At 39.5% G+C, this 21,218-nt stretch overlaps 1 protein-coding gene across 1 annotated transcript; it reads right to left on the bottom strand.

Moving 5' to 3' along the window:
* Positions 1 to 391: 391 nt before the first annotated feature.
* Positions 392 to 20,895, bottom strand: LOC147002395 (uncharacterized). The gene is made up of 10 exons (XM_085843921.1): positions 20,599 to 20,895; positions 17,741 to 17,855; positions 16,749 to 16,922; positions 15,799 to 15,881; positions 14,740 to 14,886; positions 13,953 to 14,005; positions 4,821 to 4,857; positions 3,157 to 3,218; positions 962 to 995; positions 392 to 470 (listed from the first exon to the last, which is right to left on the bottom strand). Exons 1-10 carry the CDS (start codon positions 20,853 to 20,855, stop codon positions 392 to 394), a joined length of 1,041 nt encoding a protein of 346 aa, XP_085700047.1. The 5' UTR covers positions 20,856 to 20,895.
* Between the last annotated feature and the right edge of the window lie 323 nt (positions 20,896 to 21,218).

The raw sequence follows: 21,218 nt of genomic DNA, 5'->3' as shown, positions 1-21,218 counted from the left end.
AAATAGGAGCGTCCAAGGGTAGATAAAACTATGGGCATTCTGCTGAGGGTAAAGGCACTTTGGAGATTCCTGGATCATTGAAATATCTGGACTTACTAAATGGTATTCTGGTCTATTATCACAGTCACTTTTTAAAATCAGTCTAATCTGTATTCATTTCTGCAAACATTACTTTGTCAAACATCAAACATTTTCTATTATATGAGAACTGCATGCAGTCTTCCATTCCCTATGTCCTTTGAGTCCATTCTCATATTGGGCCACTACAACCCATAAGGACTTACTGCTCACTTGCAATTGATAGAAAGTTCCACATCTACAATATGGTTTTCTCTGAATCACATTTCCATATAAGTCTGGGATAGTTAGAGTACTGTTGAATTAAGACAATTCATAAGAAAGTCGATTTCACAGAGAAGCATTTTACCTTGATACGGGAAGTATGCCTGACATCTTCAGCTTTTGAACACCTAGAAAGAAAAATGGTAGAATTGTCAGGGAGCTGTTAGAATGCAAATATGCAACCTTCTTTCAACCTTAGATTGTGGCTGGATCTCTTGTTCATGGATGAAAACCCCAGGCTAAATATCCAGTAAACTTTAGGGGATTCTCTGTCACCACCTCCAGTCTCACCATAGGGCCCCAGCATACAGCAGCACATGAGACCATCAGACCTCATGTGGATTCTGGGCATCCAAACTCTCATTCTCACACATGCATAGCAAGCACTTTATCCATTGGATCTTCGACCTAGCTATGGATCCTTTTCAGCATTTCATGCTGCAGGAGAGATATCATCAGTAATTTCAACATGGTTTGCTCTATAAATAATTATTCAGCTTGTGATTATAGAAAAGTAAAGAGCTGAAATAGTATCACATAGAGGCAAAGACAGTGTCAGGTTCTGAATGTTATATTTTCTACAGATTAATATGTTATAAAATGCACACCACATTCTTACCGCAGTGACGTTCTTCTGGTGATTTTCTCACTAACTACAAAAGAGGGAAACAAAATTTGTCATTAAACAATTGTAGCCAGTGCCGAGGCTAATATTTTTGTGACCCTATATGCTTTGACACCATTTATGAAAAGCCTTTAAGATGAATATTGATTTGTCAGAATAAATATATTAGAACTCTTCCTTGCCACATTCTTGTGTTTTTAATATGTGAAGAGAAAAATTTATTAAAAGTTACTATTTATAATAAATTGTGCAAAATACCTACAATCCTGAGCCCTATCAGACACAAAAGTGTCATCTTAGCCTGAAGTGTTATCCCACAGTGAATTGTGTTGCCATTGCTGCTTTCTGTCTCTGCCCTAGGGATGCTGGCCCAACTCTAAGTGAGCGTACTCATCTTGGACAGAAGTGAAGGGACTTCTCCAAGTATTGACTTGAACTTCCTTCACTAAGGGGGAATATCCATTCCTAGCACAGGGAAGCTGAGTCTATGATTATGCAACATAGCCAAATAAGGAGACCCAAAGCCCTTTGCAAAGGATTTCCAGCTGCAAGTGTGACAAAGCTTTAGAGAGATCAGTGTGTTACTCTACTCTAGATCTTCTGAGGAAGATGCTAAAGGCCCTCAGTGCTAACACTGGTCCCTAGCTCATGTGCAATGCAAAGAAGCTCAGCATCAACTTCCATTGCCTCCCATGGCAAGAGCTGCCTGAAAGACCCCCTTAGTAGCTATGCAAACTGAAGTATTACTCCAGGGAGGAAAGCATGGAAGATATAAGAAAACAGCAATTCCAAGGGAGTAATGCCTCATATGAAACATTATTTTATTTATTTCTGCATATATACCATTGAGTGACTCTGGTTTCACTGTATGGAAAAAGTCTGCTCAGCAAACAATCTAGCAAATGAACAATTCTTGTTTACTTCCTTTGCAATATGTAAAACTCCACTGTACCCTGATGGGCATTGCCCATGGCCAGAGCACAGCTTTGACCCACCAAGAAATGGGCTGAGAAAGTGGATCTCTGGTGGGCCTTATGCTACACATGTATGGGGCCCCTGTCAATCCTCATCACCACAAGAAAACTCCAATGCTGAAATAACTTAAAAAATTCACCCACATTACACTAATAGCATGTGATCCCATGCTTATGTGAAGACAGCCATTTAGATTCCTCTACACTATTCTCTGGCTGGTGTTTTCCAAAGGTAAAGTAGGTGTGAGAGATGCTGTGGTGATAGTTGCTGAAAGCATAAACTGCATGGAATTTCCCCCACTGTAAGAACCATATTCAAACTGAACCAATGGGCCCTCCATGCCATGCACTACAGGATGATAGGATTTTCTCAACCTTCCTTCTACTGTGGCAATTTTTTTTTTTTGCAAATTATGTCTTGTAGCATGTAAACCAAATATCACTATAAATTTGGTAACTAATAGAACTACAGGGAAAAGGTGCTGTCAGAGTAGCCCATATGGAGGCTGTTGCATAGAATACTGAGAATGGCAGTTTTCATTCCACAGCACTACCTACAAAACTCACACACCATCCAGTCATTTAAAAGTTCAGAATTGAGCCAGTTTTTTATTATATCAGGATATTCACATTAAATGGAAGACAAATAAAAATAACCAGAAGATAATGTATGAATTCTCAAATAAGTGGAAATACAGAAATTCTATGATGGAGAAAAAATCCAGAGTGCCCTACTGACATTAAGTCCTCAAAACACAGTGAAAGTAATTGAATACTCTATTTTTTTTTTTTTTTGCTTAACATGACAGCATTTTATGGACACTGATACACATACAACAATATGTAGTCAGTAATATATATCAATTATAAAAGTTAAGTAAAAATCCATTTCATACCAAAGTCAACTTGCTGTTGTTATGTAACTAGAGAGGATCTACATTGTGGAATAGGTGAAAAATCTTTTTACTTATAAAAAGACACTACATACTAAAGTAGTTCATTTTAAATAAACAAACATATTTCAGGTGATACAATTTGAAATTTCTTAGAAACAATTCCTTAAATAATCCTAAATCCTAAAAATGTTTGGCAGCAAATTAAGAAAGGATATAACTACTATTGGCATATTTGATTTCCTTAGTTTCTATTCTAGCAGGAACAAAACTCTTTTTATGATTGGGATAGAATCAATAGAGTACTTACTCTTAAACTTACCTGTATTATTCTGGACAGGGTGTTTCAAGATGGATTTAAGCTGTCCTGGTGGTCTTGCTCCACTGTGGCATATTTTAAGAGTGTTATTTTAATTTCATATAAAGCAGTAATCAAAGACTTTGAATTCTTTGTTGTTTGATTTCACAATTTATGCTACATTACAAATCAATAAAAACTATTAACTTGTTCTTCAACCAGTTCATTACGTTTGGGGACACTTTCCTTACAACTTCTCCTCATGTGAAAGAAAGGAAGAATTTAGCCCACAAAATATAGCCCAACAAACCACACACAGATACAGACAAGCATGCATGCACACACACACACTCACTAGTACCTCTTCAGCCTTTGTTATGACAGCTGACAGACAGTTTTTTTTTTTTTTAATCCATTGACTCAATGTCAGTCTTTGCCCCTGGAACAGCAAAGTACTTCTCTCATGATACTTTGCCCTTATTTCATTGACTATGATGTTACCACACAAGAGGATGTTTTGTGGACCGTCAAATAAATTTCAGGAACTCTAAACAACCCACCACAGCTTTCATAATGTTCAAGCTGCCCCTTCTTATCTCATGCATGACTCTATCCTGATATCACAGTCTGCTTGTTTCTATGCCAAACAAGCATTTCTAGAAACATAATAAGATAGTAACAAGAGCAAGGAACAATAAAATTTAGTTGACACTTGCAGTTTTACTGTGGAACTGTTTGGAATTCCAATAGAAGTCAACATGTATATTTTTTAAGGAGTCTCCGAAGAGCTTTAAGTACTGAAAAATTTTGAATCTTCACTTTCAACATTACCTTTGATTTCAGTAAGCTATTTAATAATGTTTAGAAAATGTTTTTTGATACATAGCACAAATAAAGAGGACAATATAGTTGTCCTGTCTTCTGGAAGTAATGAATCCTAATGAGCACAGAATTAGCTTGAAATACAACTTTTAGTTTTCTATCAAGCTAGTGTCTAACCTAGCATCCTGGACTGGAGTGAATGGGCCTTTACCTCTATGGCCATGTCCAACTGATGCGGCAGATAAAAGCCCCCTTTGTAGAAAGATAACTATTAGTTACACTGTCATTCAGATAATCTACTGAGAGTCAAAGGATTCGTTACTGTGGAAAACAGATCATGTGAACAGATCATTGATGGATGGATAGAGCATTCTGGAAGACATGGGTGTCTTCCAACAGCTCTGAAAGATGCTACCCCTGACAAAAATGTCCTGTACATGTAATGCTCTGTCAGAAGAGGAAAGAAATTTGTTGGCATCCTGTAGTGATGACTGACAACTGAGAAGCATCCCGAATTATGTAAACTCTCAGACAAGAGAAATGCCTGAAATGATAGCTACTAGTGTGGGTCTTAGTTCACAAATTGAAGTCAGTAAGGCTTTGAAAAGCCAATGAATCTTAGATGAAAATCCATGTGCATAGCTAATCCCAGCAGGCTCTTTTTCCAAACTGCAGAGTTGATTCTTGCAAATGGTGGGTGAATATAGTGTTCATGTTCCTATGAACTACACTGAGCAAGTTTCCAAGCTAAAAGATATATTCATAATATTGTGGAACTTGTACGACACAGGACTAAAAGTACTCCCAACAAGAATTTGCTTCTTATCTTTGAATTGACCTACCATTAATAAATTGTTAAACCTTACCAGGACAAAGGCCTTTCCTCTTTAAAATATAAGACTTCTGAAAAGAAAAACAAAATATGTTTTATTACAACTATAGAAAAATATTACATATGAAAACGATCAGACTCATTGTTAGTATCAATTTCTATGAGACTAATCTAGAGACTATTCAAGAGTAAATATTCACTTTTAGCTAATTACTTTGCATAAAACTATTCATTCCCTGTATATTTCAAATTGAAGATGACAATAATTTATCAAACATTAATGCCGAAAAATAAATACACACACACATTTGTGATGATCCTAAATGAACTCTCTCAGACTGATAGAGAGCACAATCCTGACCAAAATAAACAACTGCTTCAAAAATAACTTCTTGTGATTCCTTTTAACTCTAGGCTAATGGTTCTGGAAAGATTTAGAAATTGAGTCTGGTGGCACACAATTTGAATCTCAACACTTAGGAGGCAAAAGCAGATGGAGAAACTGTGACTCCCTGGACAAACAGAGCTATATTTAGGAGACCGTGTCTCAACCCCACCCCTAAAAAGAGTAAAACCCAGAGCTGAGCTGCAAGCTGTTCTCCCCTGAGTGCCATTCTTTGGCTACAATTAAACCCAAATTAAACAGGCTTGCTGCTCCAGGAACATCCAATGCTCTGCCCAGTTTCCTGGAGACATACACTGTCCAGGCAAAGGCAGCCCACCTCAGGACTCCTGTGCCAGAAACTCCCAGGGATAACCAGTTGGCTAAAGGCCAGCATAAGAACAAAATCAAGGAGAACTAAATCAATATGACACATCTAGAGCCCAGGTATTCTAGTATAGCAAGCTCTGGATATCCTAACACAAGCAAAGCACAATAAAATGTCTTTAAATCCAGTCTTATGAAGATGATAGAGGACTTTAAAGGGGGAAATTAATAAATCCCTTAAATATACAGGGAAATAGAATCAAACAGGTCAAGAAAATGAATAAAACAATTCAATACCTGCAAATGGTAAAAGAAACAGTAAAGAAAATAAAAACTCAGGGAACCTTGGGGATGGAAAACCTAAGAAGGACAACAGGGACAGAAGCACAGCCAACAGAACAAAAATAATGGAAGAGATGATCTCAGGCATAGATGATATAACAAAAGAAAATGTTAAACCTAAAACAATTTCTGACTCAAAGTATTCAGGTAATCTGTGACACTCTGAAAAATCCTTCTATGAATAATGGGAATGAACAACAGTGAAGAGAGTAGCAGCTCCAAGGACAAGGGAATATTTGCAACAAAATCATAGGAGAAAATTCACCCAAACTAAAGAAAGAATGCCTATCAACGTAGAAAAAGCTTACAAAACACCAAATTGATTGGTGTTCTCCACACATAATCATCTTCCCTCCACAAACATCAAATGACAGGAATTAACAATCATTGGTTATTGATATCTCTCAACACCAGTAAACTCATCTCCCCCAATAAAAAGATTTAAGCTGACAGACTGGATGTGGAATCAGCATCTGTCATTCTGCTGCATGCAAGAAACATACCTTGGCAAACATACATAGACATTACCTAAGAATGAAGGACTGTAAAAAGTTTTCCCAAGAAAAGGTACTCAGGATGAAAGCTAAGGAGCAGTTGTAATATCTAAATAAAACAGACTTTCAACCAAAATGAATCAAAAGAGACAGGGAAGGATATTTCATACTCATCAAAGAAAAACACACCAAGATGACTTCTCAATTCTGAATCCCCAAATTAAAGGGCCCTCACATTTACAACTTAAATCCTACTTTAAAGGTGCTAATGGGGACGGGGTGGGGGGGAGAACACAGCTAGCAATGCACAGGAGACAGGGTCCTTCCTGCCTTCCCTCTGCACCCAGGAGCTGGGGCTGTTCCACAGCCCTCTGTGCATGGGCCCTGCCAGGGTGAGCTGGTCTCCCAGAAGTGCTGACAGGCTTACAGGCCCACAGGAGGAACAAGCTCAACCCAGAGACAGCAAGACCAACTAACACCCTAGTAAACCAGATGGCAAAGGCAAGACCAAGAACCTAACCAACAGAAACAAGGCTAAATGGCATCATCAAGATCCAGTTCTCACACTAGAGCAAGTCCTGGATACCCCAAAACACTAGAAAAGCAATATTTGGATTGAAAATCACATCTCATGATGCTGATAGAGGACATTCACGAGGAAATAAATAAGTCCCTTAAAGAAATACAAGAGAACACAGGAAAACAGGTAAAAGAACTTAAAGAGAAAATACAAAATTCCCTTAAATAATTACATGGAAACAACCAAACAGGCGAAGGAATTGAACAAAACCACCCAGGATCCAAAAATAGAAGTAGAAACAAAAAAGAAATCACAATCGGAGACAGCTCTGGAGATAGAGAACCTAGGAAAAAGGTCAGGAGTTATAGATGGAAGCATCACCAACAAAATGCACAAGATAGAAGAGAGAATCTCAGGTGCAGAAGATACCATAGAAAACATTAACACAACAGTCAAAGACAATGCATAATGCAAAAAAAAAAAAAAACCTCCTAAGCCAAATCACCCAGGAAACCCAGGAAAAAAAAATGATAAGACCACACCTAAAGATAATAGGTATAGAAGAGAGTGAAGATTCCCAATCCCAGTAAATATCTTCAACAAAACTATAGGAGAAAACTTCCCTAACCAAAAGAAAGAGATGAACATGGACATATAAGAAGCCTACAGAACACCAACTAGATTGGACCAGAAAAGAAATTCCTCCTGGCACAAAATAATCAAAACACCAAATGCATAAAACAAAGAAAGAATATTAGAAGCAGTAAGGGAAAATGGTCAAGTAATATATAAGGGCATACCTATCAGAATTACAGCAGACTCTCGCCAAAGAATATGAAAGCCACAAGATCCTGGGCTTATGTCATATAGACCCCAAGAGAACACAAATGCCAGCCCAGGGTACAACACCCAGTAAAAATCTCAATTTCCATAGACAGAGAAACCAAGGTATTCCATGACAAAACCACATTTACAGAATATGTTTCCATAAATCCAGTCCTTCAAAGGATGAAAAATTCCAGAAGATGGAGAAATCTCCCATGCTCATTGGCAGGATTAATATTGTCAAAATGGCTATCCTGCCAAAAGCAATTTACAGATTCAATGCAATCCCCATCAAAATTCCAAATGAATTCTTCACTGAGTTAGAAAGGGCAATTTGCAAATTCATCTGGAATAACAAAAAACCTAGGATAGCAAAAACTCTTCTCAATGACAAAAGAATCGCTGTTGGAATCACCACGCCTGACCTAAAGCTGTACTACAGAGCAATTGTGATAAAAACTGCATGGTACTGGTATAGCAAAAGACAGGAAGACCAATGGAATAGAATTGAAGCCCCAGAAATGAATCCACACAACTATGGTCACTTGATCTTTGACAAGGGAGCTAAAACCATCCAGTGGAAAAAAGACAGCATTTTCTTTTTTTTTTTTTTTTTTTTTTTGATTTTTAATATTTTTATTACATATTTTCCTAAGTTACATTTCCAATGCTATCCCAAAAGTCCCCCATAGCGCCCCCCACTTCCCTACCCACCCATTCCCATTCTTTTGGCCCTGGCATTCCCCTATATTGGGGCATATAAAGTTTGCAAGTCCAATGGGCCTCTCTTTCCAGTGATGGCCGACTAGGCCATCTTTCGATACATATGCAGCTAGAGACAAGAGCTCCGGGGTTCTCTTTAGTACATCCTGTTTTTCCAACAATAGGGTTGCAGATCCCTTTAGCTCCTTGGGTACTTTCTCTAGCTTCTCCATTGGGAGCCCTGTGATGCATCCAATAGCTGACTGTGAACATCCACTCCTGTGTTTGCTAGGCCCCGGCATCGTCTCACAAGAGACAGCTATATTTGGGTCCTTTCAGCAAAATCTTGCTAGTGTATGCAATGGTGAAAAGACAGCATTTTCAACAAATGGTGCTGGCACAACTGGCTGTTATCATGTAGAAGAATGCAAATTGATCCATTCTTATCTCCTTATCTCCTCAAATCTAAGTGGATCAAGGAACTCCACATAAAACCAGAGACACTGAAACTTATAGAGGAGAAAGTGCGGAAAAGCTTCGAAGATATGGGCACAGGGGGAAAAAAATTCCTGAATAGAACAGCAATGGCTTGTGCTGTAAGATCGAGACTTGTCAAATGGGACCTCATAAAATTGCTAAGCTTCTGTAAGGCAAAAGACACTGTCAATAGGACAAAACAGCACTCAACAAATTGGGAAAAGATCTTTACTAATTCTACATCTGATAGAGGGCTAGTATCCAATGTATACTAAGAACTCAAGATGTTAGACTCGTGAGAACCATTCAGAATGGCTAAGATCAGAAACTCAGGTGAGAGCAGATGTTGCTGAGGATGTGAAGAAAGAGAAACATTCCACCATTGCTGGTGGGATTGCAAGCTGGTACACCCACTTGGAAATCAGTTTGGTGATTCCTCAGAAAATTGGACATAGTACTAATCAGAGGACTCAGCAATATCACTCCTGTGTATATACCCAGAAGATGCTCCAACAGGTAATAAGGACACATGCTCCATTACGCCCATAGAAGCCTTATTTATAATAGTCAGAAGCTGGAAAGAACCCAGATGTCCTTCAAAAGAGAAATGGATATAGAAAATGTGGTACATTTACACAATGGAGTACTACTCAGCTATTAAAAACGGTGAATTCATGAAGTTCTTAGGCAAATTAATGGAACTAGTAAATATTATCCTCAGTGAGGTAACCCAATCACAAAAGAACACACATGCTATTTACTCACTGATAAGTGGATATTACCACAGAAGTTCAGAATACCCAAACTACAATTCACAGAATACATGAAGCTCAAGAAGAATGAAGACCACAGAATGAAGACTACTTCGGTTCTTCTTAGAAAGGGGGTCAAAATACCCATGGGAGGAGATACAGAGACAATGTTTGGAGCAGAAACTGAAGGAAAAGCCATCCAGTGACTGCCCCCCCCCCCCGGGGATCCATCCCATATGCAGTTACCAAACCCAGACACTATTGTGGATGCCAACAAGTGCTTGCTGACAGGAGCCTAATAGAGCCGTCTCTTGAGAGGCTATGCCAGTGCCTGACAAATACAGAGGTGAATGCACACAACCAACCATTGGACTGAGCACAGGGTCTCCAATGGAGGAGCTAGAGAAAGGACACAAGGAGCTGAAGGGGTTTGCAGCTCCATAGGAGGAACAATAATATGAACCAACCAGTAACTCCAGAGCTCCCAGGGACTAAACCACCAACCAAAGAGTACACGTGGTGGGACTCATGGCTCCAGCCGCATATATAGCAGAGGTTGGACTTGTGGGACATCAAGGAGAGGAGAGGCCTTTGGTTTTGTGATGGGACCCAGTGTAGGGGAATGCTAGAACACGGAAGCAGGAGTCCATGGGTTAGTGGGCAGGGGCAGGAGGGATGGAATTGGGGTGGTGGTGGTGGTGGTAGGGGTGGTGGAGGGGAAATGAGGAAAGGGGATAAAATTTGAAATGCAAATAAAGAAAATAAATAAGTAAATTCAAAAAATAAAGTGAATAAGTGAAAACAATTAGATTAAATTAAAAAAATAAGAATTATAGTCCTGAGACACAGTTCAGCAGTTAAGCACGCCCAGTGCTCTTCCAGAGGACTGCAGTTCAGTTCTCAGTACTGTCTCTAAAACTCCAACTCCAACTCTAGCAGAATGCCTTCCTCTGGCTTCAAGGGTCACATGTGCACATAGAATTTTAAAAATAATAATTATTCTTTAAAAATGGCAAAAGAGAATGTGGTATGTGTATACAATGAAATTCTATTCACCTATTAATAGTAAGGACATAATGAATTTTGAAGGCAGGTGGATAGAACTTGAGAATATCATCCTGAATGAAGTAACCCAGACACCGAAAACATGGATGGTTTGTACTCATTTATAGATGGATATTAGTAATAAAGTAGAGGATAACCATACCATACTCCACAGACCAAAAGGAGATAAACAAGAGGTAAGGACCAAACAAGGTTGTTTGAACTTGACTTAGAACAGAGAATAAAATAGTCATAGGAGCGAAATGGAAGGAGAGAACTAGGTGGGAGTGGGGATGATCAGGGAAATGGGGTGTTTCAGTATCAGATGTAGGGAGACACGGGGGAGATGACCTGATGGCCATGAGAATGAGTGGATATCTGCAGGTGGCAGGGGTGGGGGTTTGGGACAAAATTCACATGTTTGTCACATTGCATGCTGAAAAAAACCTTTGATAAATTCAAACACCCCTTCATGTTGAAAGTTTTGGAGATTTCAGTGATAAAATTCGCACATACAACCAAAATAAAGGTAATATATGACAAGCCAATAGCCAACAACTTAAATGGAAACTTAAGAGACTAAACAAGGCTGCCCACATACATAAGAGACCTCAAACAATATACCAAAGAATGCCTACACAAAAGGTGATAAACCCCTACAGCAAATGGCTGTATAAAAAAATTGACCCAAAGAAATCAGTAGCCCTCCTTTATACAAAAGATAAAAGGGACAAGAAACAAAACTCTTCACAATAGCCATAGATAATCTAAAATATCTCAGTATAACTCTAACCAACCTACTAAAAGACATGTCTACCAAAAACTTCAATTCCCTGAAAAAGAAGTTGAAGAAAACATCTGAAGATGGAAAGATCTCCTGTGCTCATGGATAGACAGATTAACATGGTGAAAATGGCCATTTTACCAAAACCATCTTCAGATTCAATACATTTCCCATCAAAATTCCAACACAATTACTTACAGAATATGAAAGAGTAATTCTTAGCTTCCTATCAAAAACAAAAAATGCAAGATAACTATATATAATGAAATAATTCCTGGATGTATCATCATCCCTGATCTCAAGACGTACCACAGAGCAATCAGAATAAAACTGCATGGTATAACTATGGAAACGAACAAGTTGATCAGTGGAATCAAATCGAAGACCCAGAAATAAGTTCACACACCCACCAACACTTGATTTTGACATAAAAGTCATACAATGGAAGAAAGAAAAAAAAAATCTTTAACAAATGTTGCAGGTCTAACTGGACATCTACATGAGGATGAATGCAAATAGATGCATATTTCTCACCCAGCACAAAACTTGGGTTCAGATGCACCAAAGACCTCTAGACCACTAAACCAGATACACTAAATTTACTAGGAGAGTAGGTGGGAAATATCCTTGATACATTGTTACAGTAGACAATTTCCTGAACAGAACACCAATGTCTCAGTCTCTAAGATCAATAATTGAAACATAGGGACTACTCATGAAACTGAAAAACTTCTGCAAGACAAAGGACATTGTCAATAGGAAAAAATGGAAGCCTACATATTGGGAAAAGATACCCACCAACCATACACTTGACAGAGAACTAAAGTCCAAAATATATAAAGAACACAAGAAGTTAGGAACTCATAAACCAATTTAAAAATGGGGTAAAGAGCTAAACAGAGAATTCTCAACAGAGGAATCTCAGAAGGTTGAGAAACAACTAAATGTTCAAAGTCTTCAGTCCTCAGTGAAATGAAAATCAGAAGGACTCGAAGAATCCATCTTACACCAGTCAGAATGGCTAAAATCAAAACCTCGAGTAACAGCACAAGCTGGCAAGAATATTGGGCAAGGGGAACACTCTTCCATTGCTGATGGGAGGGCACATGTTTACAACCCCTTTTGAAAAGTAATTTGGCAGGTTTTGTTGTTGTTTTTGTTTTCTGAAAATTGGGAATAGTTCTACCTCAAGACACAGCTTTACCACTCGTGGGCATATACCCAAAAGATGTTCCACCATACCATCTCAAGGACTGTTGCTCAACTCTGTTAATAAAACCTTTATTTGTCATAGCCAGAAACAGAAAACAACCGAGATGGACTTTAACTGAAAAATAGATGAAGAAAATGTGGTGTGAATGATATTTCACCTACACAGTGAAATATCATTCCACTGTATAAAACGAGGAATCCATGAAATTTGCAGGCAAAGGGGTGAGATTTGATATTTCAAACACAGGCATGGTATGTACTCACTTAGAAGTGAGTACTTTTTCAGACATATAGTACAGAATAATCATGCTAAGATCCACAGACTTAAAGAAGCTAAAAAATGAGGACCCAAAGGAAAATGCTTGATTCTCACTCAGAAGGGAAAATAAAATAGACATCAGGATTTGATTTAGGGAGGGAAATTTGTGGGAGATGGAGAGGGGAACTAAGGTGGGGAGCAAGAGTAGGGTGGTATCAGGGAGAAGAGATACCTGAGGGGAGGCACCTCTGTGATGAAACAAAGACCAGGGACAGTGGGCGCTCTTAGGAATCTATAGGGGTGAGTCAACCTGCAGCAGGTGATATGGAGCCCTAAGCAGTCATCTCCTGTAACCAGGATGGACTTCCAGTGGAAGGAGGGGAATGCCAATGCCCTCACAAAAACATCAAACCAAAATTTATCCTATCTACAAGATATTCAGGGATTAAAATGGAACAGAGATTAAGGGAATCACCACCCAATAACTGGCCCAACTTGAGACCCACACTGTGGGAGAGAGCCAGTCTTTGACACCATTAATCATGTTCTGCTATGCTTGTAGACAGGAGCCTAGGATAACTCAGCTGAGAGGCTTCATCCAGCAGAGGATGGAAACAAATGTACATAACCACAGACAAATATCAAGGGGAGTTTGGAGAGTCTTGTGGAGGAGTTGGGGAAGGACGTTGAACTCAAAGGAGAACAGTGTGATTGAGGGGTCAGGGAAACCACAAGAAAACCTACAGAATCAACTAACCTGGGCCCGTGAGGGCTTACAGAGATTGAACCACCGATCAAAGAGCCTGCATGGGCTGCACATAGACCCCCCTCCCCATATGTAGCAGATGTGCAGCTTGGTCTTCATGTGGGTTCTCTATAAACTGAAGGGAGGACTGCTTCACACTGTTGTCTGCATTTGGATTCCTTTCTGCTCGTTGAGCTGCCTTGTCTGGACTCAGTGGAAAAGGAGCTAAATCTCTACTCTTATTTAGAGTAATAGGACTGGTTACTATATACCATATTTATATTCACTATAGAAACCTTACCTTTCTTGAACCTCACATGTTTCACTTTAGTTCTCTTGGCTGATGATCTCGTGCTGTGACATAGATTTTAAAGTTAGCATTATTGTGCTATTCATAAGAAAAACATTTAGTAAGTGTTTTAAGTACTTTATATTTTTGTCCCTTCTGTATCTTGCTTTAGATGTTTACAAACAATATTTTTTTGAATCAGGTCTCACTATATATTCATGCTGGTCTGAAAACTGCTCTATGGAGCATCTTGGCCTTAACTCACAGAAATCTGTTTATGTCCTACTTCCCAAGTTCTGGGATGCAATGCATGGGCCAACAGGACTAGAGAAAATGTTGAATTCACTTTTCAGCAATTGACTATGATTGCTCACTGCTCTCCTCCCACCTTTTCTCAAGAGAAAATATGAGGAATAGTTAGCTCTTAATTAAAACAGAAACAAAAGTGCATGTACGCGCCCACACACACACACACACACACACACACACATACACACACACATTAAAAAGAATTAAAGACAAGATTGGGCATGCTGAGGGTGGTTTGGCTGTAGACACTTATAGAAGTCTAAGAGGAAGGATTCCAGGCCTGAAGGAGATAGGAACTCCAGAGGATGACCAACCACCAGAATCAAATAACCTGAACCCTCAGGGCACTCAGAGATGGAACAATGACCCAAAGAACAAACATGGGTTGGCCGGACATCTCCGAGCACTTATGTAGAGAAGGGGAAGCTAGGTCTTCATATGGGTCCCAATCAACTGGGATGCGGGTATCAAAAAAAGCTGTTCATCCTACCTCAGAAATATTCTTCTAGCTGAGCTGCTTTTTCTGTCCTCAGAGAGAGACGAAGTGCCAGGTTTTGGACATAAACTGCTCAGAGGTGAAGTGGAGGAGGGGCAGGGAGAGACTGTGGGACTGGGTGACCAGGAGGGGGTCAGTGAGCTAGATGTAAACATGAATAAGAAAAAAATAAAATTAAATTTTTACGTAAATCATTAAAGTTTTGAAATGTGTCTTAAATCACAGAAAGAACTGTTATTTGGAAATAATGGCTCAACATAAGCAACAGGTATACATGTCTACTAAACAGAAAATTTCAGCATAAACAGATGTATTCCATATGGAAAAAGCATGTTGCATTGTAAGAGATACATATTCACAGAATTCAGTACAAGATTTATAATGCTAAATAAAGTACTAGACTCAGCGGAAAGAAATGAACTACTTATATATCCACTTTGAAAGCTCCATCTGAAATGTGGAAGAGAAATGTCTTGAACTGTGGAATCACCACAGTTGCTGGGTACCTGTGCTATGACAGTTTAAGAACATCTCCCAGTGAAAGGTAGTTTTCTGCTGACTTGGACATTTAAAAACTCAAACATCATTTGGAAACACTGTTTTGTACCTGTGATTATGTATGGTATAATTCTAAAGAAATGGCTTATGCTGTCATCTTTGGGGTCACAGGTTATAAGTTTTCAGGCTTAGGGACTGTGGGTGTTTATCCATGCTAGAACACTTGCCAATGACACCTATGGCTCTTCATTCAGTGGCAAGCACTTTCAAAAGCAAAAATACAATGGCAGTGGAGCAGCAACTGATCATGGTCATCCTTTGGCTTGGTGGATGGCTCATGAGGTGAACTACTGAACTAGGCAGTGATCCCTGGTGCATGCTGTTCTTTGTTGTGGTGAAACTGTCTCTTTTCCAGGTCCCCCTTCATGTGTGCTCAGCTTCCTAACTATGTGCCACTGAGTTTCTTGCAATCTCTCTATCATTTTAATACTCCTGGCTTAAGCAATTGTCACCCTCAAGAGCAGCACTAGGATTGAAGAAAGGAAGAAACTGTACCTTTTTGCACACTTTGCTGCTAAAAATTCTACCATTTCAGGTTTCTGTTCAAAATTTGCTAGTTGCAACGGTGTCAAGCCATACTATAAAGGAAAAAAACATTACATTTTACAAAACTACTTGTCTCTCAACAATCTGTTCATCACAGATTTTGTGAAGATAAATACACACTGAAAAGAGTCACAAGGGATCATTCATCCTACAACACCTGCTGCACTTTCCCACACACAGCTGTCTTTTTCTCTTTGACACACCTTTTCCCTGTCCATCACTGCCTATAACACCACTCCCTTCCAGAACTCTCCCCAAACACTCAAGGATTCCAATCTTCTTAGCTCCTTGGAGTGGGGCCTCCATTGCCACTGCCCTGAAATACAGAGTACACTTTGCTATGCCCCTGTTGAAGGAGTGTGCTCAAGAGGGGTCTGAGGCAGAGTTTCTCAACCTGTGTTTCAAATATATTTCTTTTCTAAACTAAGAATTATCTCACAAGCTGGACACCAAAACTTTTTAAAACTTAAATAAGATTTTTGTCATATTTTCTCCAATGATCAAATTTCTTAATTTCCTGTTACCTCTCTCATTTTTCAGGCTACCCTCATCCTGAGCCAAACACGTATCAGTACCTTCTTTGCAGCAACACATTTCTATTTCTTCTACAATTACTTAACTTGAAATGAATTTATTTTTATTGTCTGTGTATATGTGATGTTTGGATGGTCCTAAATCCTTTATTTTTGAATTTTAAAATCAAGGCCAATTCTGAGACAAAATACACTATGCTGTGTTTTTTTGAATGAACTACCAAAAAATATGAAAAAACACATTTGGAGAAAATAAAAGGGTTCCTCTGAAGAGATTCAGTGAGAATGCTGAGCTTCTGCGTGTAGAAAATAGATGTGCGTGTCACTGCTAGAGGTGCCCTGGGAATGAAGTTGAGTGATCTTTACCTCTGTTTTTGCTTCGATGTCTACGTTGTGCTCAAGGAGCATTTTTACAATCCTTAAGTTACCCCTGCATATAGCATGATGTAAAGCTGCGTTCCCACTGAAATCCATCAGATTTGGATTCGCATTGTGGGTAAGCAATACAGAAGCACAATCCACATTGTCTCGTTGGATGGCCTGTAAAATTGTACAAAGAAATACATCTTAAATTCAAGGAAGTCAAGAGAGATGTTTCTACCATTGCACTGAATCGTTTCCCTTAAATAAAACATAGAGTTTCAGTTCTGCATATTATCACCCTCTTTAGACACAAGGTCTTTGAAGAACCCCCAGGCTTGCTTGCCTAACTTTATAATCTCCCCTCCACATCTCTTTCCCAGTGGTAGAATTTAAGGGTTCTGCCAACACACCTAGATATGCTAAGGATTCAGGGCTGGGCTGTTTGGTTGCTGCAGTGCAGAGATTAGTTGTTTGGTTAGGTTTTTGTTTGTTGGTTGGTTTTGTTTGTTTGTTTGTTTGTTTGTTTGTTTTTTGCCAGTGTAACACAGGCTTAACACATCTAGAAAGTTTCTCACTTGAGGAAATACCTCTATCAGTCTGGCCTCTGGGCAATTATGTGAACTATTTTTTTTTTTAGATCGAAGTAGGAAAGTCCAGGTTTTAGGAGTTGGGGCATGCCTGGGACAAGGGCCTCAGTTTTGTTAAAAAACAAAACAACAACAACAACAACAACAGCAAACACCTGAGCAAGCCTTGGTAAAAGCCACGGAAAAGCTGCATTCTCCTGTGAACTCCAGTTTAGTTCTTCCCCCCCAGTTCCTGATTGGAGCTCCTGCCCTGGTTCCCCTTGAGAATGAACTGTGATGTGTAAATGTAAGCCAAATGACCATTTCCTTTCCTGAGTTGTTTTTGGTCAGTGTTTTATCACAGTAACAGAAACCAAACAAGGACAACCTCTAGTCAAGTTCATATCAAAACAGATGGCCAATAGCTACCTTAATCAAGGCTGTGCAGCCTTCATCATCCCGGATGTTAATGCTGGAATTATTTTGTAATAATAGGGTCACCACGTCTGGATGGTTGTGGGCACATGCATAGTGCAGGGAAGTCCTGCAAATGGAAAGGACAAATAGGGACATTTCAGAATGCGAAATAAAAGCCCCATCTCCTTTAAGTACCACATACTATGAAGCCAATTTTCTTCTGATGTAAGAAAATAACTGGAATTCCCTTATTTATTTATGGCAACGCAAATGTTCATTTACTGGGCTAGGGATATAGTGCATGGCTGTCCCCGCATAAGGCAGGTGTTCTCTCGACCTTCATCCCTGTACAAAGAATCTTAGAAAAGTTCCCAGTAAGTTGATCTCAGCATGAATTCAAATCCTACTCTAAAATTGGTACTCAGTAGTGACTACTTGGGGTTTCTATGAGCTCCATGACTCCATGTCCCGATCCAAAGAATGGAGATTAAGCAGAGCTGTTATCTTACCCGGGGCTGCTGTGAGGCTTCAGTTGGGATGGGCAAGAACTCTGCTAGAACATTACAAGCATTTACAGCTCCTGAGAGTTCAGCATTTGCTCATCATGATAATGATTTCTCTTCCTTGTTATAACAAACACAACATTTCAGTGAAGGTAAAACAGGATTCTATCAACCGTACACATATCAAACTTTTCTATTCAAAGAAGTTTACAGTTCTTTAAAAATGACTCTTTTCACCAACCAAGTCTTGAGCATGATAATCCTCCTAACTCATCCTAAATAGTGGCAGTGACACTGGGCTCACTGTCCCTTCTCATTCACATTTTAGCCTCTCTAACATTGGAATGTCATTCATCATTTCTATTATTTTATACCTATAATTGCCAATATTTTAACTTTGTTTCTCTACAAAATAAGGGGTTATCATGAAACCCATTGTGCCTTACATTGAAAAAAATATGGCACAGTCCACAGGTAAATGGCAATGATACAGATCACTTGTACCTATGGAAATTCTTAACAACAAACAAAACTCTAAGACCTCAGCCATCAATTCTTTGTTTGGTTGGTTGGTTTTGTTTTTTTTTTTCATTTCTACATTTCATTTTTTTATGCCCACGAGTATTGTTTCCATACCTGGTAGCAGCAGGAGCACAACCTACTCCTTAGGTAATAGATACAGTATCCATGGTAATCAAGGCACTAAATGGTAGCAAAGCAGGACGTCATGCTTTGCCATAAAATGGTCAATGTGCTCCTGGACTCACACCAAAATTGGGTCAATATCCCTACAAGGTGATAACCTATGTCATCCTAGCTCCCATGCTTGATATTCAAAATGTTAGAAGCACAATGAAACTAGGGTTCCAATGAGCATGCGTCAGTTCATTTAACATTTAAATTTATAGAATGTAAGGAAGCTTGACTGGGCAGAGAAACATAATGGTATAAGACTTGAAAGATCTAGAGAGATAGCAGAATGTGTATTCTACACAGTAGGTATCTAAGATATGTGTGGGGAATGAATGGGCTGACAGAATGAAAAACTACAATTGGACAACTCAGTGTTTTTACAGAAAACATTCATTAAGCAAAAGAATATCTTAAACTATAATTTATAATTTATTCATCTATTATTTATATGAAGTTCCAACTTAAAGTCTCTTTGAACTACAAAATGTTCAAAAAGCTTGTGGACTACAGAAAATCTACAGTTGTGTCATTGATTCCCCTTCATAACCTAGTACGACCTAAAAATAGGAAATAAGAATGAGGGACTGGGATGGTTGGTAAAACTCAATTGGTAAAACACTTGCCCTGAAAACCTGAGAGAAGATGTGGGGATAAGGGGATCCCCAAACCTTACTTGCCTGCAAGTCTGAGAATCAGTGTGCTCCAAGAGAGCAAATCAAATATACCATGGGATTTGGGTGAGTGAACATGTCTCTAAAACTGAGGGACCATTGGGTGGAACCCACCAGGGGCCCTGATGGCCAGAGTTCCGTCCCCAGAACTCACAATGTTGCAGAAGAGAACTGTCAAGTGGCGATTTCTCTGATCACCCCACACTCAGTTCCACATGTGTCAGACACAGAAAAGGAAGAGGAAGCCAATGTCATTCCCTTCACATGTGTATCAATGCACAAATAACATGTACATATGATGAGAAGCGGGGTTGGTGGTGGCAGGGGACTGTGTCATTGTTCCATTTCAAAATGTCTTTGATCCATTTGCAAAAATGGGTCATATTGATCTAAGATTTCATAGTGATTTTTTCCATTCCAGTTGACGATTTATCTTATGATAAATTTTTCAGTGCTGTATATTAGTGTCAATGGTCTATATATTGAGACAAATCTAGACAGGTGGCTTGGCAGTTAACAGCTCTAGGTATGTTTTCTAGAGCACTCAGCTTTGATTGCTAGCACCCACATGGCAGTTCACAACTGTGTATAGCTCCAATTCCAGGGGACCAAGTACCTGATTCGGTCACACATGGTGCATCGAAAATGCACATAGACAAAACCTCTGTGTGTGTGTGTGTGTGTGTGTGTGTGTGTGTGTGTGTGTGTGTTGCTGTGCATGAGTGTCTTCAAAGTTTTAGTGTAACATAAAAATAAAATGATGTAGTTTGATTAAGGCCTAGGAGCTGGTGTTCCAGGGTATGCAGGTCTCATATGCCTAAGAGCATTAAACAGGTAGACAATGCAGGGGACCCCAGTGAAAATGAACCTAAGCATGCCATCTCTCCTCCATTAGGATGTGGCCCTGAAAGTTGATTTTTCTCCCTGTTTATCTCTGAGTATACCTGACAGATCCCACCCACCTCTGTGCACCCCCCCCCCCACCAATTTCAAGCCCCATTACCTGTTCCTCCTATCAGATTCATCCACATGATGTTGACTGGATTGGATTAGCTTCTCGGTCATATCCAGGTCTCCCACACTGGCCGCTCGTTGTAATGGACCTATAGGATCATAGCCAATCAAGTAAAGGGGAAATTTTTTCTTTTTCTGAGGATGCATGCATCTAAGACCCAGACATGAATGCCACAGGCGGGTGTACCAGCGTCCCCTTCTGGGGATGTTCATTGTCTGGACATCATCGTTGATGTCTTCCTCCATTATTGGAGCCTAGGGTCACCCACGAAACTTCTTCCCTCTCTTCCCTTCCCTTTAACTGATAACTGAATCCAAAATTCTATAATTAAAGAAAAAAGAGCCAAGTATTGTATATAAAACGCAGGAGAGCACAGCCAGTTCACTGTGAAGTGAACTGTACTTCAGCACGTAGCAGCAGCACAGCTCTGCCAGCACCACCACCATGACATGCTCTGAGCACACAATGGTGCTATCTATGATGTGTATGCATGCCTGCCTCAGACTGCAGTGGCAGGAGCCCACCCTCCTCGGTGCCTGTGCAAAGCACTGTCAATTTTGACTCTGCATTAGATCTCCCTACATGGCCTTCAAAGGGAATACTGAGGG

This window comes from Mus caroli, unplaced genomic scaffold (genome assembly GCF_978045245.1).
Source record: "Mus caroli unplaced genomic scaffold, Mus_caroli_1 scaffold_10, whole genome shotgun sequence".
Taxonomy (NCBI): domain Eukaryota; kingdom Metazoa; phylum Chordata; class Mammalia; order Rodentia; family Muridae; genus Mus; species Mus caroli.
Note: the sequence above shows the minus strand (reverse complement) of the source record. Positions and strands in the feature narration are given on the sequence as shown.

What these genes read in the sequence shown, in the direction of transcription:
- LOC147002395 (XM_085843921.1), bottom strand. Translation starts at nt 20,855, where the DNA reads ATGGAGGAAGACATCAACGATGATGTCCAGACAATGAACATCCCCAGA. An exon ending in ACATGTGAGGTTCAAGAAAG is followed by an intron (nt 4,858 to 13,952) that starts GTAAGGTTTCTA and finishes TTTTCTTTTCAG; the next exon opens with AAGTCTTATATTTTAAAGAG. An exon ending in ACCAGAAGAACGTCACTGCG is followed by an intron (nt 471 to 961) that starts GTAAGAATGTGG and finishes TTTTCTTTCTAG; the next exon opens with GTGTTCAAAAGCTGAAGATG.